The 26,911-nt window shown below is 42.5% G+C and overlaps 1 protein-coding gene across 3 annotated transcripts; it reads left to right on the top strand.

The window, feature by feature from the left end:
* Positions 1-1,736: 1,736 nt before the first annotated feature.
* On the top strand, positions 1,737-26,911 carry LOC134220752 (cationic amino acid transporter 4). 3 transcript variants are annotated; one of them, XM_062699857.1, is made up of 4 exons: positions 1,737-2,176; positions 2,272-2,439; positions 24,704-26,158; positions 26,223-26,911. In XM_062699857.1, exons 2-4 carry the CDS (start codon positions 2,298-2,300, stop codon positions 26,615-26,617), a joined length of 1,992 nt encoding a protein of 663 aa, XP_062555841.1. In that variant the 5' UTR covers positions 1,737-2,176; positions 2,272-2,297; the 3' UTR covers positions 26,618-26,911. The 3 variants fall into 3 exon arrangements, with proteins under 3 accessions (XP_062555841.1, XP_062555840.1, XP_062555839.1); XM_062699856.1 differs by having other exon boundaries at positions 1,737-2,131; positions 2,245-2,439; XM_062699855.1 differs by having other exon boundaries at positions 1,737-2,131.

Below are 26,911 nucleotides of genomic sequence, written 5' to 3' on the forward strand. Positions count from 1 at the left end.
TAAAATAAGAACAATCACGAACCAAGAAAAAAACATATGAAATACTTTTCGGAAATCTAGCCATTTTAGGTTTTTGGGGAACTAGCTTATAGATACACTTATTGTTCATATTTTTTTCAATCATAAATAGTAAAAGACAAAAGAAAAGAAAATTTGCCAGAAAGGTAGAACTCTCATGGTAGAACTTTAAAGTACTCTAGTAAATCGAAAAGATATGACATTTAGCATTTCGTTTTGTTTTAATTGTTTTGAAATCAACGACGCGCTTCTAGGTGTTGCAACGGTGTAGGTGGAAGCAACGGTGCGCCTTAACGCGTTGATATAAAGCCAACGATGCGCCGTCACGTCACGCGCCGCCGTCTTGCTATGATAAAATAGTTCGACCGCCATCCGTTCTAGCGCTAGGGTCGTGTTCGCCTGTTTTTAGCAAGAGTGGACTATATTGTTAATATATAATATTTGCTATTACAGTAATTCATCATCAGCCTTGCTAGCTGAACTTAAATCCTTTTGATATTCTTGTCAGAACACCAGGCATTACACTTTCTGAAAGGCGGCAGAGATTCTTTGCCGTGATCAACGCCGTACATAGACGAACACTCATGCTCTCCCACAAAGTGCACCATATATTTTTTCTCACAAAAACCCTTTCAATACCGTACAAATACCGACACATCCTGACGCACAAATATGAAAATCCCTATCAGATATAATGTTAGCCAATGATATTTTTCTCTGAGCAAGTAAAACTTTCCCGGTTGTTTAAAATACTTCCCCAAAAATTTGTTTTTGCAGGTTTCAGAATAAAAACACCAAACATATGAAATAAAAGCACGCATTAAAATTCCTTAATATCTTTTTTTGCAATTCCTGATCATAATACCTGGTTTACAGTTCGTCTTTGAGTGATAAAACGGCCTACTTTTCCATACAAACGAAATGGGTGCTTTAATGAATATTATGCAACTCAAATGAGTTGCATAATATTCATTATAGTACTCATTTGGTATAGCACCCAAACCAACATCAGAACTGTAATTACATGACTGCATTTTGTTGAAATAGCTTGGGTAAGTGCCTAAATAGTGAATTCTCTGCGCTTCATAGTAAATTGATTAGTTTGATGAACATGACACCAACATTTTCAAAAAGCAAGTTCATCTTTGCTTCATGGCTTGTCGATCTATGCAATGTTGCACGATAACATGAAATCTGATTGCTCTCTGCATAAATATGATTTATTGGCAAGAATGATCATGAGGATTAAACTTGACTATACAATTTTGGTACAGATTAATCATATTAAAGCACAATTTTCGTCATTGCAAAAAATAGCGTGTGCAACTCGTTGCAAAACTCGATTTTTTCAGCACTCGTAGTATTTATCCAACTCGGCAAGCCTCGTTGGATAAACGTACAACTCGTGCTGGAAAAATCATCTTTTTGCAACTAGTTGCATAAACTACTATTGAATGTTTGTGATTCATAAACTACCCTAGAGCCGAAGCATAAAAGCCTACTACCGGAATATAGCTTTCACAAGCACACATTTCCATCATGGAGACGCATGGCTGATCACATCGAAACATCTTCTTTTTGCAACGGACATTACTCTCATTGAAAGCATGAAAGTTTTCACCTACACCCGTTTGCGTGGAAGTGCACCCACTTCCGTTTCATTTGACGTCGCTTCCTAAGCGATCAGTAATAATAATCACCTCACTTCGCAGCAGGTTGTTATTGTTGGTAAACATTCTTAGCCTCGCTGAGAAAGTGCTACTGGCTCTGGAGTATGAAAATCTAATGTTGTGTAAGTCTTCCAGTCAGTCTACCCCCGCACAGACAACGGCAACCAGTGCGCATGGTCGGAGTTTCCGATGAATCAAGAGGAATTGTTGGGCAGCATCGAAATCGAACAAGTTGTTCCCCCGTCTTCAGTCAGGCTTCAGACGACTTTGACAAGAGCGAAAGCTCGCAGCAGCTGCCCATCAGCTGTGCGTATTTTAAGACTGTCGCGTAGAAGGTGTAGTGAAAAGTTTTATAACTTGCCAGACGAATAGTTCTCACCTGCAAAGTTTGTACAGTTTTCGAATATTACGTTGTAGGATTTTGTCGGCTAGGATTTGGAAAGGTCAGTGGGTTTCGGTGGATTCAGGTGCACCATGTTGGGATCGAGGTGTTAAATATTTAATCGTGACTGAGGAATTTTTTTTCACACCATTCTTTTGCGCTTCCATATGGAAGCATTCCTTCCACTTCCTTGGATTTCAGAAAGGCCAAATCCGAAATCAGCGACAATGCCTAGCGCCAGGCGAATGATTCTGGGCCACGTAATGTCCGGGCTGTGCAGCAAAATGAACCGGACCAAGCAGCTGCCGGCGGACCTGATGGAAACCCCGCTGAATCGCTGCCTCAACACATTCGACATTACCTTGCTGGGTACGTAACAAACAATGCATTAACACTTTCCGTGGGTGGGTGGTGTGAGAAAATGCTTTTAGTTTTGGGTGGAATGTGGATTGCTTATGGGAACCAATCCTGTGCAAGCGTGTTCTGCGTGGTTCAATCACAGGATTTATTATGTCTTTAGGTACGTGAGACCTTGAAAATATAATTCGTCTGGAAGTGGGTAAACATAAATGTGTTTCTCGAACGTGGTTGTGTTTTACTGAAGAGAAAATTGCGTTTCTGATAATAATGCAAAGTGTATGAATACTGCTAAAACGTATGTTTGATAGGAGGCCCAAATGTATAATGATGCATGCATAAGAAAAAATCAGAAGGGTTCACGACCGCCCGATGTAAACTACGTAAAACAGATTATAAGATAGTTCATTTAATTACTTGCAGGGTTTGCAAAAATCGCTTAATAGATAACGAACAACGATAAAAGAAAGGCAAAAACTGTTTCGAATCATAACAAGCCTTGATAAAAAAATTATCAATCTTGTATTACCGTGCACGCACCTAACTTTGCGCATTTTGCGGTTTGCGATTTGATCAAATTTCAAATTTTGCATTTCCTTAACTGCGCAAAGTATGGTGCGTGCACGGTATAGGGGAAGAGGCCCCAAAACGCCCCCCCCCCCCCCCGATGCAAAACGCCTTTTGTGGTTTCCCTCATATTTACCGTCATTAAGATGTCCGTAACAAAACTAGATCTAAAATTATGTAGGATAGGCGAAAAAAGTTTCAAAATAGTGCATGGGAAGGTCGGAAAAACCGAAAATTTCCACATTTTGAAGAAACATTTCACTTTTTTTCGAGGCAAAACGCCCTAGTGGCAATAACCTACAAAGTACTTGCGTCTCCACGGACTATCCATACTAGAATGCTGATTCGCCGACGCGTGGTACTTTGTTCCCTAGGAGCTGCCAGCTAAAAGGCGTTTTGCCTCATGAGTTTTCCAGCAACAGAATATCACCACTTTTTTTGAAATGTGAATATTATCAATATGATTGAGATTTTTGACAATTTTTGAATGGCATCAACTAGCTATCTTGTTCAACTGATGCATAATGTAAAAATACCCATGAATAGCGTTACAAATAAGACAATAGAGCAGTGTTTGCTTAGCTAGGGCATATTGCCCCCCCTTCCCCTACAAGTGCGAAAAAACAAAATCGTTGATCTGAACGAAACTCAATAACGTTCAATAATAACATGTACTTATGGATGGCTAATTTTGTAAAACTAATCTTGTTTAATACCATAAAAATAATTGAGATTTTTATAGTACGGGAAGGTTGTCGGTTGTCAGTATCCTTTTGTTTTTGGTCCATAACTTTCGTCCAATTGCACAATGTGGTGATATTTGCATACCGATGGAAGCATATAGGCATAAGCTAATAACTAGTGGAGAGATTTGTTTTATTTCATCTATTGGAAAAATTGTATTACCAATTTTCTTAAGCGTTGATTTTATGCCGTTTCAAAAAAGGTAGTCGGTTGTCGGCACCCTAAAAAACCAAAATGAAAAATTATGAAGTGGGAGCGTTATGGCTGGAAAGATCAAGATTTATTGTGTCAATAGCAGTGAAATTTATTATTATTAAATTGTGACCGATACGGTGGCATTCAATAGTGAATCACAACATAGAATAAAATTGCTTTGTAAGTACGTAATACGCTTACCATTTCGATCGTTTTACTACGGTTTATAGCACTAAGCAAATGACCAAAAGAAACTTTGGAGTGGGTTTTCAGTTGACAACAAAGAGTTTGATTCGGGAGCCTATACCCATTGACGTAAATAATGGGGCCAGGCCCCCCTGCCCCCCTTATTTACGTCAATGGGAATAGGCTCCCGAATCAGTTCTTTATCATGACAGCTTGCGAAAAATGTCTCTCGCGGAATGCTACACATTGCATATGTATACAGAGATGATAAGTGAGAGACTTCTTCATTCTCTTTTGGATTCAATCCCTGATCACTTGTGTCACTGGTTTTAGCATGATTGACTACCCACGGTTGCTACTCCGTTATTGTTAAGTCAGTTGTAATTACAAGGAGAACCAACAGATTATATTTGGGACTAATTCGCGAAGTCGTGAGCAAATTCTGCTCTTCCCTCCTATGGGAAATCCCATTGCTATCCGTCAGAGATTGAGTGAAACATGGCCGCCATCTCCTCTTCTCTGTTGCTCTACTGTAAAAACCCATAAAGAACTGTCATTGTTTGTGTGAAGAACAGGGTTGTAAATATTCGGAAATCAACCTCACATTCCCGGAGAGGCAGAAAAGTAAACAACAGAACTCACATCACCCACTGCGCCGCGAAGATGAAATTTACCACAGCAAAATGTACACATTCACCCAGCAAATTGAAAAAAATCACCACGCGTTTAAATGGGCCACTCACAGTCATACGGTAAGGCGCGAACTGAGCAGCATGTCAGAGCGACTTGTGAGTGGCTGAATGCGAAATTGAATTGTCGGTGTTGGACATGATTTTTCGGCTGCACCCAGTCGCACTCACCACGGCGGCGATGAAGGCGACTGCAGATTATACTGAGATCCATGTTTTTCACTGCATTGACTGTGAAATATTCACCCTACTGTCATCGCCTATCTCTCCAATGGGAAAAAATGGTGGCTAGCATCTCTGGGGTTAGCGCGAGGTGGGCCCCACTGACAATTCAAAATTAGTAAACAAAAACATCATTTCAGGACTAGTTTTCTGTGATGGGGTAATTGTTGTTATGCGATTTGAATAAATTTATTATGTATTCCGTGCCGTGAAAAATGTGTTCGGTTTTCATTTTAATTGTAATAAGACCGTCATTCAACACAACACGGTTAGTACGGTGCAAACCAAATTTGAATATTTGGTAACAATATTGTATCCGAAAATAACGCCCACAGCAAAATAATAACGTGAATTTTATGCTGGAGCCAGAAGCATAGTTGTGTGTCATCCGGCTGGAAATATTTCTACCCTGGTGAAGAATTTTGCTTCGACTTCGCGAATAGCACCTTCAATGTTTTAAAACTGGTAACCCAAAATTAAACAATACCGTCGCCGACCGTGTCCGAATGCAGGTCAATTAAGGAATGGGTAGGAATATGTTAACGTGATATTCACAATAATAGAAGGCGACGAGTCAGCTGCACTTCCACGAAGGATCACTGGGATGTTGGATATATGGATATATGGGTTGTATATAGGGGAAAAGTTGGTAAAACCGACACCTTAAGCAACTTTACAGTTCCCCAATCTATGAAGCAATTTTCTGGTCTAGAAATTTCATACAAGCATACTTTGGCTCTTCATGCATCAGTCCATGAGGTCTCAGGACAATATTTCTTGATAGAATCTGATTTGTGATGAAAACGCGAACAGTCCATCTTACAGCACAACCAGTTGGGGTGCGGGTTGAGATCGACATCACATGAGGGTAAAACCGACACATCAAGTCGTTATGGATTCAAACATCTGAACAATTCTAAATGATGTTACAACATAATTGAAAAGGTTTAACAACATTCATATTGATATTTTGATGCGAATGATGAGTTTAATAAAACAGAGGTATTTCGTGATTCGATGGCAGGTGTCGAATTTACCCCAACTAATAACATAATAACATAAAATGATGTTCAATTATGGATCAGAGATGAATTAAATACTGAAAATCAACAAATTATTGTCGAAAAAGCTTACACACCGATGCCAAAATTTTACATAACTCATCTCCTCAATGGGGATCAATGCTAATTGCCTGTTTATTATGACTCTTAGACGTCTCCGTCAGTTACAAAATGACTAGAAATACAAGCAATCAAACGTTTATTTAAAGTGTGTCAAAATTCTGTCCGATAATCACTTGAAATCAGAGATTTGAAGTGGTGTCGGTTTTACCCGCAGTGTCGGTTTTACCCACAATTCCCCTACGTAGCGAGTGGCAAACGGCATTTTTTTCAACGAAAGTGATTGAAATCTGCAACCAGACACCTGAGGAGGCGAACCCAGGTAGTGTGGGGATGGGATCACCACTCCCGACCTCGCTCCAGACCCACTGAAACCAACTGTTCCTCTCCAGTCATTCCCCCGGCCCGTAATTAAGCAATACTTCGGGGGATGACTATTGGGCATTGCGCCCCCTACATGACGTACACAGGTGCACGTATGCGCCTCAATTTTCCTAGCACTCCCCAGTCCCCATGCACCACATGTGCACAAGACACTGGCGCACACACTGGCACCACGTGTGCCCCAACACTCACCTGCCTATGCCGCTCAATGATTGCAAGAAATCACACAGGCACCCCATGTCGCCATATCACAACATAGACAGTCCTCATTCATTATGATGTTCACCCCGTCCTGCAACAGGGTGGCACCAATTGTCTACCAAGCCAGAGGCGACCCTAGGTTGTTGGCTCCTATGCCACTTCTACCTTAGCTACGAGACAGACCCTTTCATGTCTCCTATTTCTGAGGTGCCTCAGAAGCATTAACCCCCGAAACTCCTGCCAGTAATAGCGAGACTTTCGTGTCCCCTACTTCTGAGGTGCCGCAGAGGTATCTGCCCCCCGACACTCCTGCCAGGCGTAGCGAAACTTCACTCAATCCGTCCCTGTCAGACGGATCACAATACTGCCTAAGCAGTCACTCTGACCACACGTACCATGCGAGTCTAACTTGTGTGCTCGCTCATACATTCAGTCCCTTTCGCTTGCACCACTCTCTTGACATTCAGTCTCTCACTCAGTGGGTGTTGTAATACCCCCAATTCCCATTTGTATCAACTCTGTGCACCTCCTGTGCATCGTTTGGGCGTGGAACACCTACCCGGGCTTGATTACTGGCAACAGGGTGTCGGACAGGTACTTTGCAGGCAGTACCCACCTATTGATATTTCGAAGCCCAGATAGTCCTCAATCAGTGTGGTGGTCTCCCCATCCTGCAACGGAGTGGCACCACTTACCTTACATGTCTCCAATTTCTGAGGTGCCGCAGAAGCATCAACCCCCCGACACTCCTGCCAGGCATAGCGAGACTTTCGTATCCCCTAATTCTGAGGTGCCGCAGAGGTATCCGCCTCGACACTCCTGCCAGGCCTCACCAGACTTCAGTTATTCTAACACTACCGACCATGCGTACCATGCGAGGCTTACTTGTGTGCTCACCCATACACTCGGTCCCTCACTCTGTGGGGGTATTACGAATAATACCCCCAGCTCCCATTCGCTTGCACCACATGCTTGGGGGTGTGTTGGTACCACCTACTGCCACCCGCTTGCCGCCGACGCAGCCCTCACTCTGTGGAACCTTCACAGGCTCCGTTAACGACCTGGCTAATTGTTTCACCCCCCCAGGTCATTCATCCCCTCAGCACGGGTCGCCTGACACCTTGGGATTCGGGGTTAGGGACGCCATATTGTCAGCTTCAGTGTTGTACGCAGCCTGGCCAGATTTACACCGTTACGCACTACTTCCGAGTATCCATATCCCAACGTAACGGGAAACGGTATGACGCGTCCGCACAAAGCAGAACAAAATATCGCGGGTCTAGACCTGTGTGCCGCCGCTGACGATTTTGGGTCGGCGTGCCGCCGATCATAATTTTGCCACGCCGATGACTAATCGCAATAAAAAAAATCAATTAACTTAAGTCGAGTCGAGCCAAGCACAAGACACTGAAAACGGCCTAATAATTGAAGTCGAAATACGTATCTGTGAAGAAATACAGCGTGGTGGAGTTAATTGGAATAGTACTAAACCAGTTTTATGACAGTTCATAAATGTTGTTAAGGTGGATTTCGTCAAAATTCAATTTCAAATCTACCTCAAGCGATGGTGTCTCTAAGTCGGTGTAGTGACATACATATTCTTGGTTAATTAATAGGTTGGTTGATTAGTTTAAGAGTTTGAATGAGGCTTTATCTAGTATAATAATACATAAATTGTTAAACTGATCTCTGGAATGCGTTAAGCTAAGGCCTCATTCAGTCATTAAATTTGTAGGTGACTCGCAAAATGGGTTTGTTATGGTTCATAATAAGCTTTTGTGGAGCCTGGATGCATGCCCAAATCGTCCCCATTCTTAAAGCATCTGACATTAGTGCAGGTAAATTATTGCAGTTTAGAAATTTCAAGTTAAGTTGCACATTAGTTATTTTGACATTTTTTTATTTATTTAAATCAATTTATTTGATCAGTTTTCTTTGTTTTTAGATTTGTGCTACTGGGACAGTTGGCTAATAAGACAAACTGATTTAGCAAAATAATTAAATCCCAACTGTGAATGCTTTACCGATTTTTTTGTTCCGACTCCCGAGTAAGTAATTTATATTTTAAAATCAATTTCTGAATATAACTGACAAAACCACTTGCTGAGCATCAGCAAATCAAATATTGCTGAGCAAATATTACGAGCCTCAGTCAAAAACGCTTCTTATTTTCTTATTCACAGCCATTGTAACACAGAACTGGGGCGTTGTCGCCTCGCTGCATAGTATTTAGTCAAATTATTTAGTTAAAACGTCAGGTATTTTCAAACATTACGAAAATTTAATTTTATTGTATTGTCTGTAAATTATTTAAAACTGTATTGTAAAAGCCTTATTGTAAAATTCCTGGATTTTCTGAGAATATTCAAAGAAGTATCGTTTAAACACTCATTTATGAATTCCTTCGAAAAATACTCCAGAAATTAGTTTGGAAATAAATCAAGAAATTTATTTGATAATTGATAATTCCGAATTTTTTTATTTTTAAACCTTAGAAGATTATTTAGGAATTAGGAATTTGGGTATTCCTTCGGAGATTCCTTACAAAATTTCTCCGAAAATTCCTTAAGAATTTTCATTACGGATTTCTTCAGGAAATCCTTCATGATTTTTTTTCGGAAATTGTTTAAGGAATGCTTTCGGATTTTGTTCCACGAATTCTTACATTCTCCTTCGGAGACTCCTTGAGGAATTCCTTTGGAAGTTTCTTTAGCAATTCCTGCGGAAATTTCTTTAAAAATTCCATTCATTGAGGATGTCTTTAGATTTTTTTGAGAATTTTTTCGGAAATTTTTCCTTTTGAAATTGTTTCGGCAGCTTTTTCATGAATGGCTGGAAAGAATTCTTCTAGATATCCATAAGAAATCCATTCAAAATTTACCCTAAGGATTTTTTTTCAGAACTTCTTCCAGCAATTCCTTTAAAACATTCTCCGGGAATTCTTCCGGAACTTCCTGCAGGAATTTCTTTGAAAATGCCTCCATCATTCCGAAAGTCTTTTACTGTTTGTTGTTTATTTTTGGATTTTTTTTTTCGAAATTTCAATAAATAACTACATCGAAAACAACTTCATTTTCCATCAATTTCAAAGAATTTCCTGGAAGATCTTTCTAAAAAAATCTGAAGGAATCTCCGAAGGAAATCTCGGAGGTTTTTCGAAAAATCTTTTAAAGAAGTCCCTGGAAGAATATCCGATGGAAATCTGGGCAGTATTTTTTTGATTATTTAAGAAATGAAATTCTGGAGGAGTTCCCAAATAAATTTTTGGAGGTGATTTTGAAGAAATTTTATGTTGGGTTTAGTGCAGAAATTCCCAAAATAATTTTTGAAGGCTTTCCCAAAAGAGAACCTGAATGGATTTTCGAAAATAATTCCTAAACGAACTTCTAAAAGAGTTTTTGAAGATAAAATACTTCCCTAAAGAATTCCTAAAGGAATTTCCAGAGTAATCCATAAAGGTATTTTTGAAGGATTTTATGATAGAATTCCCGAAGGAATTCTCAAAGGAAATTACGAAGAAATTCCTAATAGAATTTCAGAGAAAATGCCTACTGGTATTCTGATGTAATTTCTAGTTTTCTTCAAAAATACCTTTGGAATTTTTCCCAGTAATTTATACGCAATTTCCTCCAGAGATTCCTTTGAAGATACGTTAAGGAATTCCCTAGGAAATTGCCTCAATAAATTAACAAAAACGAATTCCAGAAAGTGCTTCGGAAATTCTTTCGGATATTCCTTAAAATTTACCTCAGGAATTACGTCAGAATTTCCTCCACGTATTCCTTTGTTAAAAAAAAACTTAGGAAATTCGTTAAGGTTCGTTCTTTTGGAAATTTCGTAGGAAATTGCTTTAGGAATTGCTTCAAAAAATCCTTTAGGAATTCTTTCGTAATTCCCTTAGAAATTCTTCCGGATATAATTTCTGAAAATCATTCGCAATTTTTTATTTAAATATTGACGGAAAATATTTTAGAATTCCTTTAAAAATTCCTTCAGAAATTCATTTACAGATTCCTTCGGAAATTTGTTTACTCTTTGAAAGTTTGCTTAGGAATTTCTTCGGAAATTAATATGGAGGATTATTTTAGGAATTCCTTCGGATTAAAAAAAACGTTGGATTTTTTTTTAGAAATTCCTCTAGGGGTTCCTTAGCAAGTTCTTTGACAATTTTTCCTTAAATTCCCATAGGAATTCTTACAGAACTATCTTAAGTAATTCCTTGGGAATTTATACGGGTAATCCTTTGAAAATTCTTTGGTAACTTTAGGAAGAAGTTCTTGGATATTTGCCTTAGTAATTCCGTCACAATATTCTCCATTTCTTTTGTTTTTTTGGGAATCTCTTCAGAAATTCATTCAAAGAAATTTCTTCGAAAATTGCTTTTGGGACCCATTCGGAAATTCTTCTAGGAATTCCCTAAATTTTTTTTCGAAATTTACTGAAAAGATTCTTTTTGATTTTTCTGCGGGAATTCCTTCGGTTCCCTAATGTAAACTATTTTTGAAGTCGGTGCTACCGGGCAAATTTATAAAATACCAATTAATTGAATTTGGTACAAGCAGGCGTAGAAAGGCAGAATACACATAATAAGCAAGGCCTGTGTACCCAAACAAGCAAACAAGCTAGTTCGATTTTGTATTTCCTTGGTGTGATTTGTGGGAAGTCAATCGTGGGATCAATAGTGAAGTTGGTCAAGTTCAAACGAAGTATTTTAACACTAAGTTCTATCGAAAATTCCTTCAAAAATTTTGACAGGAATGTTTTCGCTATTTCCTCGGAGAGTTCCTTTAACTCCAAAGATATGAACCAATAACCAATTTAACTCCATAACCTGTTTTATCACTCCATAACCTGTTATTATGTTTTATCAAATCGTAGTTTCCTTCGGAAATCCCTTCAGGAACTCCACCAAGAACTTTTTTGTCATATTTTACCAACTTTTGAGGAAAATATTCAATTTGGTTGATCATGATTCATGAAAATCAGAGAAAAATAAAATAGTTTTAATTTAAATAACATTTTGAGATCAGGTACTTATTAGTTTCGCTGGTAATTTACCATGGAATGTGCTGTTTGATGATCGACAAACATAGAATATTACAAATTTAATCCACTGAAGTCGACTTTTATACGGGCGATTCGTACCGTGTGAATCAAATCCACGTAAATTCAAAAATCCACGTTAAAATTAATTTTTTAGCCAATGATTTTTCCATTCACGCCGCCGCCGATAAAAACCAACGGCTCGCCGCCGTGACGCCGCCACCGCCGGGGCAAAAGTAACCGCTACACATGCAAATAATTTTCGCGCGACCAATTCTTTGATTACCAATGTCACTTTTTGACGTAAACTACGTCTAAGGGGAAGACTCGGATACAGGGTGACAAATGAAAATTTCCAAATTCGAGACCGTCACGAAATCATGTAAGATTTTGAACTTTAATAGCGCCTCTATCTTCCGAAGGATTTTGGAGATTCATATATCAATCGATTCGTAAACTCTCCAGCAATTTGTCAATTTTATTAAAACTTTGGGTTATGAATGTTAAAATAGGGTATCGGATCATTTTGGCAGCACCCTCTTTTCTTGTCCGCAGAGTCTCGTATCGGCCGTCGCCGTTCGGTGCGGTTGGCTTTTGGACTCTCCTTTTTGTGCGGTGTTTCGCACAAAAAGTAGAACAATGGAGCCGGACCAGTGACCGCGGTCGAAACAAATGTAACAAAAATGCGTAATGTAGTGCATGGTGTATAAAAAGTGATCCAGATAGGGGCATTTTTGTGCAGGCATGAGACGATCAATTGTTATCAATGCCAATGCCCTTTGCTAGTAATGCAATCAATTTATATTAAAAAACGACTTTGGAAAATGCATTTTTGTGCAAACTGAAGACTAATAAGGCCGTTACACATATTTATTAAAAATTATGGTCTTCGCAAAGTCAAGGGGGAGGAGGTAATCTTCTTCTTCTAGTGAATCGAGCGGCATGAAAATTTGAATGCAGAGGTTTTGGAAGAGAAAATATGTTTCTGTGGTGGTTTGCAACGCCTCCCCCTTCTGGAAAGGGGGGCTCCCATACAAATGAACCAAAAATTTGTGCATAACTCGAGAATTAATCAGAGAATAGAGATGAGTGACGTTTAGCGCTCGCACACTAATGGGCAATTCGTCATGTGTAAAAACATGTTTGTTTTCCTTCTGCTCATAACCTCAAAAATGATCGGGTCATCACAATGATTTCAAAAGAGTCAAAAAATATATGGAAATATACTCATTTTTACCCAATCTTTGCTGAGTTGCACCATCTAGGAGTGTTTGTTTTCCTTTTATCGCCACTCACACATTCGGACTATAGATAGTGGAATATATAGATGAGCGAAGATAAATCCTCTGTCTCCAAACGAACTGTCAAACGTGTCTCCAAACGAGCATGACGTCACGATTTCAATGGAAACATTAAGGGCTGTGACGTCATATGCGCATGTGCACGGGCAAAAAAATCGACTCAGCCTTGCTTTCGCTCATCTATAGATTCTACTATCTATAATTCGGACGTGAGAATCTCAATAAATCAATTTTACACGAAACAAAGATCGTCGGGTCTGCTAGTAAAAAATAAATATTAAAATAGAAAAAAAACTCCTCGGATTTGTTAAAGAATGTTTTAAAAGTTCTCAAAATTTACCGGAAATTTTTTTTGTTGCCCTTCAAGTTGTTATTTTTGAGCAAAAAAATTGGGGGGGTCAGGGTGGGTGGTGCTGAGACATATTAAAAAAAAATTATATCGGCCTAATAATATTTTGTCCAATTAAATGCGCTCCTGAATCAGAAGGGTTTAACTTTGATTCAGGAAGTGTGAATGATAATACGTGGGTGCAATAATGCGGTACTTATTGTACACGACAAAAGCTTCGGAACGCATATGTTCTTGAAACGGGCTATATGATATACAATAGAGCTATCACCTTCTTGCTCCCCGATTCAAAAGTCTTGCAATGATATTAATAAAATGTTTGCACGAATATTTTATCCATAATGACACTCAGTGTTGGTAGAATCCAGGGATTGAACTTATCATTTAATTATCATCTAGTATTCACCCAATAACTCATTCCAGAAGCGGAATTCCAAAAAGTGTTGTATGGCGGACTTCTAGCGCTGATTCCCCTCTACAACTTTGTCTAAGGGTACATTGCTCTATGTCTAATATTCACCGCAGGAAACGCTAGTATCATTTAATAAACTAAATGATATTATTATTATTTAATCAGACTAAGGCCGAAGTGGCCTGTGCGGTATATAAGAGTCTTCTCCATTCGGCTCGGTCCATGGCTACACGTCGCCAACTTCGCAGTCTACGGAGGGTCCGCAAGTCATCTTCCACCTGATCGATCCACCTTGCCCGCTGCGCACCTCGCCTTCTTGTGCCCGTCGGATCGTTGTCGAGAACCATTTTCACCGGGTTACTGTCCGACATTCTGGCTACGTGCCCGGCCCATCGCAGTCGTCCGATTTTCGCGGTGTGAACGATGGATGGTTCTCCCAACAGCTGATGCAATTCGTGGTTCATTCGCCTCCTCCACGTACCGTCCGCCATCTGCACCCCACCATAGATGGTACGCAGCACTTTCCTTTCGAAAACTCCAAGTGCGCGTTGGTCCTCCACGAGCATCGTCCAGGTCTCGTGTCCGTAGAGGACTACCGGTCTAATTAGCGTTTTGTAGATTGTCAGTTTGGTACGGCGGCGAACTCTATTCGATCAGAGCGTCTTGCGGAGTCCAAAGTACGTACGATTTCCAGCCACTATGCGTCTCCAAATTGCTCTGCTGGTATCTTTTTCGGCAGTCACCAGTGAGCCCAAGTACACAAATTCTTCTACCACCTCGATTTCATCACCACCGATGCAAACTCGCGGTGGGTGGCTCACATTGTCTTCTCTTGAACCTCTTCCTATCATGTACTTCGTCTTCGACGTGTTGATGACTAGTTCGATCCGCTTAGCTTCCCTCTTCAGTCTGATGTAGGCTTCCTCCATCTTCTCAAAGTTACGTGCCATAATATCTATGTCGTCGGCGAAACCAAATAGCTGGACGGACTTATTGAAAATTGTACCACTCGTGTTAATCCCTGCTCTTCGTATTACCCCTTCCAAAGCGATGTTGAATAGCAAACACGAAAGACCATCACCTTGCCGTAACCCTCTGCGGGTTTCGAAGGGACTCGAGAATGCCCCTGAAACTCGAACTACGCACATCACCCGATCCATCGTCGCTTTGATCAACCGTGTCAGTTTATCCGGAAAACCGTGTTCGTGCATTAGCTGCCATAGCTGGTCCCGATTGATTGTATCATATGCGGCTTTGAAGTCGACGAATAGATGATGTGTGGGCACGTTGTATTCGCGGCATTTCTGCAGTACTTGGCGAATGGCGAACACCTGGTCCGTGGTGGAGCGTTCGCCCATAAAACTCGCCTGGTACTGCCCCACGAACTCCCTTGCAGTTGGTGCTAGTCGACGGCATAAAATTTGGGAGAGTACCTTGTAGGCGGCGTTCAGCAATGTGATTGCGCGGTAGTTGCTACAATCCAGCTTATCGCCCTTTTTGTAGATGGGACACACGACACCTTCCATCCACTCCTGCGGCAAAACTTCCTCCTCCCAAATCTTGGTAATGACCCAGTGCAGCGCTCTAGCCAGTGCCTCACCACCGTGTTTAAATAGCTCTCCTGGTAGTTGGTCAACCCCAGGGGCTTTGTTGTTCTTCAGCCGGCCAATCTCCTCCTGGATTTCCAGGAGATCCAGAGCCGGTAGAATTATGTCCTGCGCGCGTTCTCCCAGGTCCATCACCATACCGCCATCTTCGTCTGCCACATCGCCATTCAGGTGTTCTTCGTAGTGCTGCCGCCACCTTTGGATCACCTCACGCTCGTTCGTAAGATGGTTCCCGTTTATGTCCTTACACATATCAGGCTGTGGCACGTGGCCCTTACGTGAACGGTTTAACTTCTCATAGAACTTTCGTGTGTTATTAGCGCGGTACAGTTGCTCCGTTTCTTCACGGTCTCGATCTTCCTGCTGGCGCTTTTTCCTCCGGAAAATCGAGTTTTGTCTGTTCCGCGCCTGTTTATATCGTGCCTCGTTCGCCCTCGTGCGGTGTTGCAGCAATCTCGCCCATGCTGCATTCTTCTCTCCCACTAACTGCTCACATTCGCCGTCATACCAGTCGTTTCTCTGATCCGGGGGCACCGTGCCAAGTGCAGCGGTTGCGGTGCTACCAATGGCGGATCGAATATCTCTCCAGCCATCTTCAAGAGAAGCTGCGCCTAGCTGCTCTTCCGTTGGAAGTGCCACTTCCAGCTGCTGCGCGTAATCTTGGGCTAGTCTACCATCTTGTAGCCGCCCAATGTTAAGCCGCGGCGTCCGACTTCGACGCGTGTTGTACACCGTCGAGAGTTTTGAGCGCAGGCATACTGCAACGAGGTAGTGGTCGGATTCAATATTCGCACTGCGGTAAGTGCGGACGTTCGTGATGTCGGAGAAGAATTTACCGTCGATTAGAACGTGGTCGATTTGGTTTTCCGTTTCTTGGTTAGGTGATCTCCATGTGGCCTTGTGGATATTTTTGCGGGGAAAGAAGGTGCTTCGGACTACCATTCCGCGGGAGGCTGCGAAGTTTATGCATCGTTGGCCGTTGTCATTCGATACGGTGTGCAGACTATCCGGTCCGATGACCGGTCTATACATTTCCTCCCTTCCTACCTGTGCGTTCATGTCACCGATGACGATTTTAACGTCCCGCAGTGGGCATCCATCGTATGTCTGCTGTGCGTAGAACGCTTCTCGCCTGAGCTAACTCGCCTGCGATTCTGTAGGAGAAGCATCGCGCTTGAGTTTCTCGGCCAGAATCGCATCGCTTCGCTCACTCACCGAAAAATGATTTCGTTCTAAAAAGCGTCAGAACGCAATCGAGACGTATGTTTTGCTTATATATAATTATTAGCCATTGTTTTAGACGAAAAATAGTTATTTCAATGCATTCAACAATGAAGAACACGTAAATATCATGCAATGATGCAAATTGTGATTCAAATCATGAGCAAATCATAATTCTGATGGGATTTGACTCATGCATGGTTTGTATCGCCGATGAGATTCGAGATTTTGAGATTTTACCAACACTGGTGACACTGCCAGACAGTAGGAGTTAGAGTGTAATAACACACATACTATCTTTCCCGTCCGCAATGTTTACTACTCGCGCGCACCACAACCAAATTAATTGAGTTTTGGTACATGATTGACATTTTATGATTTCTAGTGATGCACGAAAAACAAGATATGCCTATGATTGGAATGTTTCTGAATAATAAATGTTGGAAACGGAAAACAGAATGCTTCCCTAGGGCTTCTTCTATTGAAATATTTCATCAAATGCTTCAAAACCCAAATGTAGGCAATTCGGATCCAAGAAAGGCATCATTACCACTGAGGACTAAATTTGGGTTTTCATAGTAAATTTTTTGAACAATTGTCTTTTCTAACAATTTTCATATCTTAAGATACGCTAGTTTTGTTCGAAACCAGTGACATAAGTAATCAAATGAATTTTCTAAAAATATTCATGCATGATGGCACTATAATCCTCAATAAATAAAACTGCCTTACGTAGTTTACGTTGGTCGGTTGTGTCTTGTACATAACCCTTCTGATTTTTCGAACAAAACTGGCGTAACTCAAAATATTAAAATTACGACCGTTTAAAATTTCCACTTATTTGGTTCCGATTAATACATCTAAAGGGGCCCTCCTTAGCCTAGCGGTAGGCTACAAAGCAAGACCATGCTGAGGGTGGCTGGGTTCGATTCCCGGTGCCGGTCAAGGCAATTTTCGGTTAGGAAATTGTCTCGACTTCCCTGGACATAAAAGTATCATCGTGTTAGCCTCAAGCGCAATCGTCAATAGTTTGCAATAGCCATTAAGCAAGTGAGTACAAGGCAGCAATTGCAAAGAAGTACAGGCTGCTGCGCGTCACTTGGATCGTGCGAAGCGCAATCCTCAACAGCTTAGATATGGCACCGTGCATTTATTCTGTGATTTTTTTCTTTCATCGATGGACAGCAAAGGTAATTGATTAATGTTGGAGGATCGCGTGTTAGTGCTACGCGTCGTTTCGGTTATCCAAATGCGATCCTCAACGGTTTGCATATGCCACCGAGCATGCATGATGAGGAGTGCTCATGCTCGTTTCTTAACCACTACTAACAATCTGGTATCGTTGTGCTTTATGCGGTCGAGAAGTAAATCAACCTGTACGCGTTTGACCGTGTTCCTGCTGGGTGTGCAGATAGTTAGCTCTGCTTTGTGCGGCAGAATCATATTTAGTTCAAATCATTGAGCTTAAAAATGCCACGGTCGCATTGCTTATCAGAGTAAATCCAGATCCAACGATGCCTACCCACTAACTGATAATCCTTCCTGTATTTTTTGTGGAGACGCAGAGGTAAACACGGTCATCAAATAGCAAAAATCGCCTACTAATACCCATTCCCTATTCCTAACTGACTACACGAACGTGGCCGACGCCGTTAATGGTCATTTGAACATTTGGTCGGGGTTCAGCCAAATCGCGACGTCTCCCACGTGAACAACTGCATGTTGTGCCGACTTACGGCTATTGAGGATAACCACCTCCGTCTTATTTTGAGCGATGTCAAGGCCTATCGCACTCATCCAGTCCGCCACAGTGCTGATTGTGTGTGCTGCGTCTCAGGTGCTGCGGTTAGTTCTACTTCGGAAATTGACTCCCCGTAGAATTCCAGGGTTACATCGTCAGCAAAGCCGTCGATCTTCACACCAGGAAGGAACTTTAGCTTCAGAACCCCGTCATACATCAAGTTCCATAGTACCGGGCCCAGGATTGACACTTGCGGGACTCCTGCGGTAATGGGAACGCTTTTCTGACCGGCATCGGTCTCGTATAACAGCACACGGTTCTGGAAGTAGCTTTCCAAGATTCGGTACAGCCCCACCGGCAGGCTAAGCCGGCGCAACGAGAGCGCGATGGCATCCCAGCTTGCGCTATTGAATGCGTTCTTTACGTCCAGTGTCACCAACGCACAATATCGAATTCGCCTTCAATATCGCCTTTTCCGTTGGATCGCTACCTTTGCCTTGGTGGGCCACCTTGGCCAATAGAACAAATTAACCAGATGATCGACAGGCTATCATCCGACCTAGTAGGTTGAAACCCGTTCGTTATAGCGGGAGATTTTAATGCTTGGGCAGTGGAATGGGGCAGCCGTTGCACCAATCAGAGGGGACAAGCGTTACTCGAGGCACTTGCAAAGCTTCTCAATGACGGAGCCAGTAGCACATTCCATAGGAATGGGGCCGTGTCATGAAAAGATGTAACGTTTGTCAGCCCTGGGCTGGTCTCTGTCCTGGACTGGAGTATAGACGAGAGATACACCCGTAGTGATCACTTAGCAATTCGCTTCAAGATCAACTATGGTGTGCAGCATCCTAGGGCGGGTGATCCCTGTCAGGTACTTGGGTGGAAGTCCAATCACTTCGACAGCGAAGTTTTTACCGCGGCCCTGGGACTGGAGGCCAACACCGACAGTCTAAGCGGGGATGCACTGGTAGCTGTCCTATCACGCGAGTGCGACGCTACTATGCCGAGGAAAGCCCTGCCAAGAAATAGCAGACGCCCGGCATACTGGTGGAGTGCCGAAATTGCAGCCCTACGATCAGCCTGCCTAAAGGCTAGACGTAGGACGCAACGAGCCCGCACCGAGGAGGTAAGAGCGGTCCGCAGTGAAGTGTTTCGGGCTGCGAGATTGGCCGTTAATAAGGCCATCAAGAGCAGCAAGAGAGCGTGCTTCGACAACCTGGGGGCTGTTCGGCCACATTGAGAGTTGACGTAAAGTCAATGTCAACTTCTCTCCACGAACAGCCTAGATAGCCGTGTGGTGTCGGCAGCTGGTTATCTGGCTAAGAATAACATTACGGATTGCCTGTTCCAGTGGTAAAAGTCCACCATACAGGTGACCCCTAATTTTCGGTGTGATGCGGCTTTATGCTTACCGTGCCTACGAATGAATGGTTAGGGGGGTCTAATAAGAACCTAACCACAAACGGAGCCTGTGAAGCACCAGGGCCCCTTCACAGTATTTAGCCCTCGCTGCGCTAACCGGAGCTATGGCGTAGTTGACTTTTTACTTCTCCGAGATAATCGGCTACTCTTATTCAACCTCATCGTGAGGTTAAATAAGAGTAGGGTTATGATTATGTGTTTTAATTAGTTTTCAACAAATTGTCACCTATATGGATTCGCATAATGCGTTTTTTACAATGTGCTTTGTGTATGTTACCTATATGGATTCGCATTATGCGTTTTTTTACAGTGTACTCTGTGTCTCGTCCTTGACGTTTGGCTTCGGCTACTCTTGTTCAATCTCAACTTGAGGTTAAATAAGAGTGGGGTTATGAATATGTGTTTTACTTAGTTTTCAACAAATTGTCACCTATATGGATTCGCATTATGCGTTTTTCACAGTGTACTCTGTGTCTCGTCTTTGACGTTCGGCTTTGGCTACTCTTGTTCAATCTCATCGTGAGTGTAGGGTTATGAATATGTGTTTTACTTAGTTTTTCAACAAACTTCCACTTATATGGATTCGCATTTTGCATTTTTTTTTACAATGTACTTTGTGTTTGTCACCTATATGGATTCGCATTATGCGCTTTTCACAGTGTACTCTGTGTTTCGTCTTTGACGTTCGGCTTCAGCTACTCTTGTTTAATCTCAACTTGAGGTTGAATGAGGGTGGGATTATGAAGGTTTTTTACTTAGTTTTTCAACAAATTTTCACCTACATGGATTCGCATTATGCGTTTTTTTTTACAATGTACTTTGTGTTTGTCACCTATATGGATTCGTATTATGCGTTTTACAAAAGAGTAATCTGTGTTTCGTCTTTGATGTTTGCATTCAGCTACTCTTGTTTAATCTCAACTTGAGGTTGAATAAGGGTGGGGTTATGAAAATGTTTTTTTTTTACTTAGGTTTTTTTTTCAACAAATTGTCACCTATATGGATTCGCATTATGCATTTTTTTTACAATGTACTTTGTGTATGTTACCTTTATGGATTCGCATTATGCGTTTTTCACAGTGTACTCTGTGTCTCGTCCTTGACGTTCGGCTTCGGCTACTCTTGTTCAATCTCAACGTGAGGTTACATAAGAGTGGGGTTATGAATATGTATTTTACTTAGTTTTCAACAAATTGTCACCTATATGGATTCGCATTATGCGTTTTTCACAATGTGCTTTGTGTATGTTACCTATATGGATTCGCATTATGCGTTTTTCATAGTGCACTCTGTGTCTCGTCCTTGACGTTCTGCTTCGGTTACTCTTGTTCAATCTCAACGTGAGGTTGAATAAGAGTGGGGTTATGAATATGTGTTTTACTTAGTTTTCAACAAATTGTCACCTATATGGATTTGCATTATGCGTTTTTTTACAATGTACTTTGTGTATGTTACCTATATGGATTCGCATTATGCGTTTTTCACAGTGTACTCTGTGTTTCGTTCTTGACGTTCGGGTTCGGCTACTCTTGTTCAATCTCAACGTGAGGTTCAATAAGAATGGGTTTATGAATATGTGTTTTACTTAGTTTTCAACAAATTGCCACCTATATGGATTCGCATTATGCGATTTTTACAATGTACTTTATGATTGTCACCTATATGGATTCGCATTATGCGTTTTTCATAGTGCACTCTGTGTTTCGTCTTTGACGTTCGTCCATTGTTACGTCCTCTGTTGTGACACCTCTCTTTAGTCCCTAGCTGAATGCGTGTGAGTCTACATAATTGGCTTTCCTATAAATGGTTCCATTCCCTTTTCCAACTTCACTTCCTCTTCCTTTCCCCTTTTCACTTCCTTTTCCGTCAGGTAAATGATGAGAAAGGCCAGTGAAGGCGATGGCACAAATCTCCCAAATTGAGGGGAACGTGCCTCCTGAGCCGACGTTCTGATACCTGATACCTGATGCCGAGGAAAGCCCATCCAAGAAATAGCAGACGCCCGGCATACTGGTGGAGGGCCGAAATTGCAGCCCTACGATCAGCCTGCCTAAAGGCTAGACGTAGGACGCAACGAGCCCGCACCGAGGAGGTAAGAGCGGTCCGCAGTGAAGTGTTTCGGGCTGCGAGATTGGCCGTTAATAAGGCCATCAAGAGCAGCAAGAGAGCGTGCTTCGACAACCTGCGCGAGGGTGCCAACGCGAATCCTTGGGGTGACGTCTATAGGATCGTTATAGCCAAGACCAAAGGAAGCTTCACCCCCCGAACGGTCACCGGACCGGTTGGCTGTCGAATGCCGGGAAGCCTCCGGGCGGCCCATCGGCGTACAGACCAATTTGCCTGATCGACACGACGACGGGTAAACTGCTCGAGAGGATCATCCTCAACAGGCTCACCCCGTACGCAGAGAGTACGGATGGCCTGTCGGGCAACCAGTTTGGTTTCGGAAGGGTAAGTTCACGGAGGACGCTATCAACTCAGTGCTAAAGCCTGCAACAAGGTAGGGGCATAGCAACTATAATAGAACACACCATTGATCTTGGCTATTACGACACCCTCCGCGGAGGAGTGTACAACCTCTTGAGCCGGGTACCTTCCCGTTGTGCAGATTGCCGCCGACCTAGACCCGTCCGCCACTCAGTTGCCATTGTCGGCAGAGACGTTGTACGGGTCGGACAGGAGGGCGACATCGGACCTCGACTCCGAGACCGACTGCCACAGTAGTTGCTGTGCAGATGCACTGTGGTTCAGGGATGTGTTACTTGCACGGCATTTTCCTTTTGGCATCTCTGAAGGGACACGCAGGCCCGCCCATAGCATGGTTCCTGGTACAATCTTCTCCCTTTCTTCAAAAGAAAGTTCAGTGTCAAACACAAACATGCCAATGAGTTCCTCACTTACGTACCACAAGTGGTTTTCCAACTTTTCCTGAGCTGCTCTAGCAGCTTTCGAATGATAAGACTCGATTTTCTTAATATCAGAAATAAGTTTTAGGTCACTGCTCGGAACAGCCATGGTACATTCGTATATCATGAGACTAACACGATGATACTTTTATGCCCAAGGAAATCGAGACAATTTCTAATCCGAAAATTTGCCTATACCGGCACCGGGAATCTAACCCAGCCACCCTCAGCATGGTCCTGCTTTGTAGCCGCGCGTCTTACCGCTAGGCTAAGGAGGGCCCCTGGTGATGTATAATATTATATTCATAAGAGCAGCCATAATAGGTTTGCTTCTAGTTGACGCTCAATCCATGAAGCAGCTCAAAGTTTGTTCGAGATCATTATTTTCTCGACTTTTTAACTACTATCAATAATAGTATTGATCTAAGTTCACATTAGTATTAGTAGTGACAAAGGACATTATTAACACAAAAAAAATCATGTGTGATACCATGCCGGGGTTACTGAAAGCCTATTATTAATGAGCAGCTTATCGATACCTAAGGCGCGTACACTAGAGCAGTGTGCTCGACGCTGTATGGAGGAAAACCTTTTCTTCTATTGCTTCAGGTCAGTTGAGGGACCACTTAGCGTCCACCTACAGGTCTTAATGTTTTAGAGTTTTAATTTTTCATTAATATGAACATTCTCCAGCTACGAAACCAAAACATTTCGTACTTTTGCAAAATAAAGAACGCTCTACTACGTATGCTAAAAGCAACTACAGGAATTCCAGCGGAACTTGGGTTCATATTTTTTCTAAAGTATCTAGCTATAAGAACTCATTTCATGAATTACTACAAAAGTTTCCTCTGGAATTTTTTCAACATTGATTTCAAAAATTTATTTAGTAGTTTTTGACATTTTTTTTAACTTGCCACTATTAAGCAGACATCTGCTTGTAACCCTACATCTTCTTCTTCTTCTTCTTATTGGCATTACATCCCCACACTGGGACAGAGCCGCCTCGCAGCTTAGTGTTCACTAAGCACTTCCACAGTTATTAACTGCGAGGTTTCTAAGCCAGGTTACCATTTTTGCATTCGTATATCATGAGGCTAGCACGATGATACTTTTATGCCCAGGGAAGTAGAGACAATTTCCAATCCGAAAATTGCCTAGACCGGCATCGGGAATCGAACCCAGCCACCCTCAGCATGGTCTTGCTTTGTAGCCGCGCGTCTTACCGCACGGCTAAGGAGGGCCCCTTTGTAACCCTACTTCTTACCGCCGAACCATATTGATTCGGCTGCTGTAGCTAGACTATGCGGCTATAATCCGTGTAGAATGTAGCGAACTTTAGCTTACTGCAGAGGCTTGAATGAATAAGTAATAATAATAAACTCTTATTAAGATGTCAATGAAAGAAAATGTTCCAAAAAATATATCGATTGTTTCTATGCATGGGAGGGTGCGTCTAGAGTAATGTTTGTACAAATATTTATATTTGGTTTCGGTAGTTCTCTGTCTCGCCGGCATATGCAAATCATTCCAAAAGATGATAGGATTGGTAGTGAGTGACATGGCACGAAACGTTGGTTTACTATGTAAAAAAAGAAAACTAATCGACAGCCTAAAATAGACGTTGCTAACTGTTGAAGCATCATGGCACGATAAACGCAACAGGGTGGGAGGAAGGCTCTCTTCAATCTGATTTAAACATAAGTCGTGAATAGTACTGTTTTTGTATATATTAAAAGTACTTGTATAACAAATAACAAGAATTATCTAAAATAGATTTGTTTTGGATGCACCAAATGATTGGGCCAATTCGGACGGAATCAATCAAGTTCGCAGGTCTTGAAATTCTATAATCCCCTTTTGAATTCCATCTAGAACTGAATTTAAATTATGTTCCCAGAATTAACTTCAATAATTATTTCATATTTCATATTGATTTTTTATTTTTCCATTCCCCTGTTGCAGGAATCGGCCACATGGTGGGCGCCGGCATCTACGTCCTAACCGGTACGGTGGCTCGCGAAATGGCTGGCCCGGGCATAGTGCTGTCGTTCATACTGGCCGGGGTGGTATCGATGTTGGCCGCCCTATGCTACGCCGAGTTCGGGACCCGGGTGCCGAAAGCCGGTTCGGCCTACGTCTACACGTACGTTTCGATTGGCGAGTTCTGGGCGTTCGTGATAGGCTGGAACATCATCCTGGAGCATATGCTGGGCGCGGCATCGGTGGCTCGAGCCTGGAGCGGCTATGTCGATTCGATGCTGGGCAATATCGTGGCCAATACAACGATGGAGATTACGGGCGAGATGCACGAGAAGCTGTTGGCTAAGTATCCGGATTTTTTGGCGTTTGGCGTCTGCATGAGCTATGCGGTTGCACTCGGGACGGGCGTAAAGGCAACAGCCATGATCAACAGCATTCTGACGACGGTGAATGTGGTGGTGATGTCACTTGTTGTGGTCCTTGGATTTTGGTATGCAACACCGGCGAACTGGTCTCTTCCGGAGCAAGGATTCCTTCCGTATGGGTTTGGTGGAGTCCTGGCAGGGGCGGCAACTTGTTTCTATGCGTTTGTAGGATTTGATAGCATTGCTACATCGGGCGAGGAGGCAAAGAATCCGAATGTGTCTATTCCACTGGCTACCATTCTGTCGCTTTGTGTTGTGACCATTGGATATGTGCTGGTGAGTGCGGCGTTGACGCTTATGATACCGTATAATGAAATCAACCCTGCGGCAGCTCTTCCGGATGCGTTTGGAACACGTGGAATAGAATGGGCCAAGTACGCGATATCCACTGGAGCCATTTGTGGTATGACAACTACTCTTCTGGGTTCCCTATTTGCTCTTCCAAGGTGTCTCTATGCAATGGCCAGCGATGGTCTACTGTTTTCCTGTTTCGGCAAGGTGAACACCAAGACTCAAGTCCCGCTGCTAAATCTAGCAGTATCGGGACTTTGTTCCGCATTGCTCGCACTGCTGTTCGATTTGGAGAAGCTGGTGGAGTTCATGTCCATTGGGACGTTGCTGGCCTACACAATTGTCAGTGCAAGCGTTATTGTGCTGCGTTATCGACCGATTTCCGTAGAAGAGACTGTTCACCTGGCACCGGACACGCCCGGAACGGATGAAGAGGAGAATGCTTCGTCATCGTCGCAATCCAGTGCCGTTGATCCGTCGTCGCCAACGAGTGAAATGATTGAGATAGCCCTGGCCGGGCGGCTTCGGCCTCAGTTCCGTTGGCTGGAACCGGTTTTAGGACGGTGTGAACCGGGGGTTGCCTGCTCTGGGGCGGTGCTACTGTTCTGTGTGCTGAGTGTGGCTGTATGCTTCCAACTTGAGGTTTCCTGGGATGAGCTCTATGATGGAACATGGTGGGCGTTGGGACTTTATGGATTCCTCTTGTTCTGTCTCGTGGCATGTAAGTCTAAGTTAATCGACAAAATAATAGATTCTTTAAAACTAAGATAAATATTCTTCAACAGGTATCGTCGTCATCTCGGCCCACCATCAGAACACACGTGGCCTCCAGTTCAAGGTTCCGCTAGTTCCCTACATTCCAGCGCTGAGCATATTCTGCAACATCGAACTCATGGTACATCTGAGCTTCCTGACGTGGCTTCGCTTCTTCATTTGGCTGTCGATCGGTATGTTGGTTTATTTCCTGTACGGTATCCGCAACAGCAAGGAAGGGGAGTTGGGAACGTCCTACTCGATGCTTATGTCTACTCAGGAGGCGGTTCGGGGCTGGGGAGCTACGCATTCGGCCGGACTGAGCGGGGGTGCACGGGTAACGGTGACCAAGATTGTGAAGGGACGAGTTAGTCGAAAGAGTGTGGATAAACAGGCGATAATTGATGACGATGATGATGACTCATAAGGTGGGAGATTAAAAGCAATTTACAAACATACAGTGTAAGGGGAATATTTTAGTTACGCTTATTAGGTGGCACAAAATGGGATAAATAGTATGACTTATACGCAGACATTATTTAGCGCGAATGACTATACTAAGCTATTGAAAATTCCTTCCATTATTTATTTGTACTACAAAAGTAACGAATCACATTTTTTCACAAAATTGAGCAGTATTAGACGACATATTTAGAGATCAATTGTTTAAAGTACAACTTGTACATGTGGTATTATATGCATTTTTGTTTTGAAATGAAAA

The sequence above is a fragment of the Armigeres subalbatus genome, chromosome 3, assembly GCF_024139115.2.
Source record: "Armigeres subalbatus isolate Guangzhou_Male chromosome 3, GZ_Asu_2, whole genome shotgun sequence".
NCBI classification, from domain to species: domain Eukaryota; kingdom Metazoa; phylum Arthropoda; class Insecta; order Diptera; family Culicidae; genus Armigeres; species Armigeres subalbatus.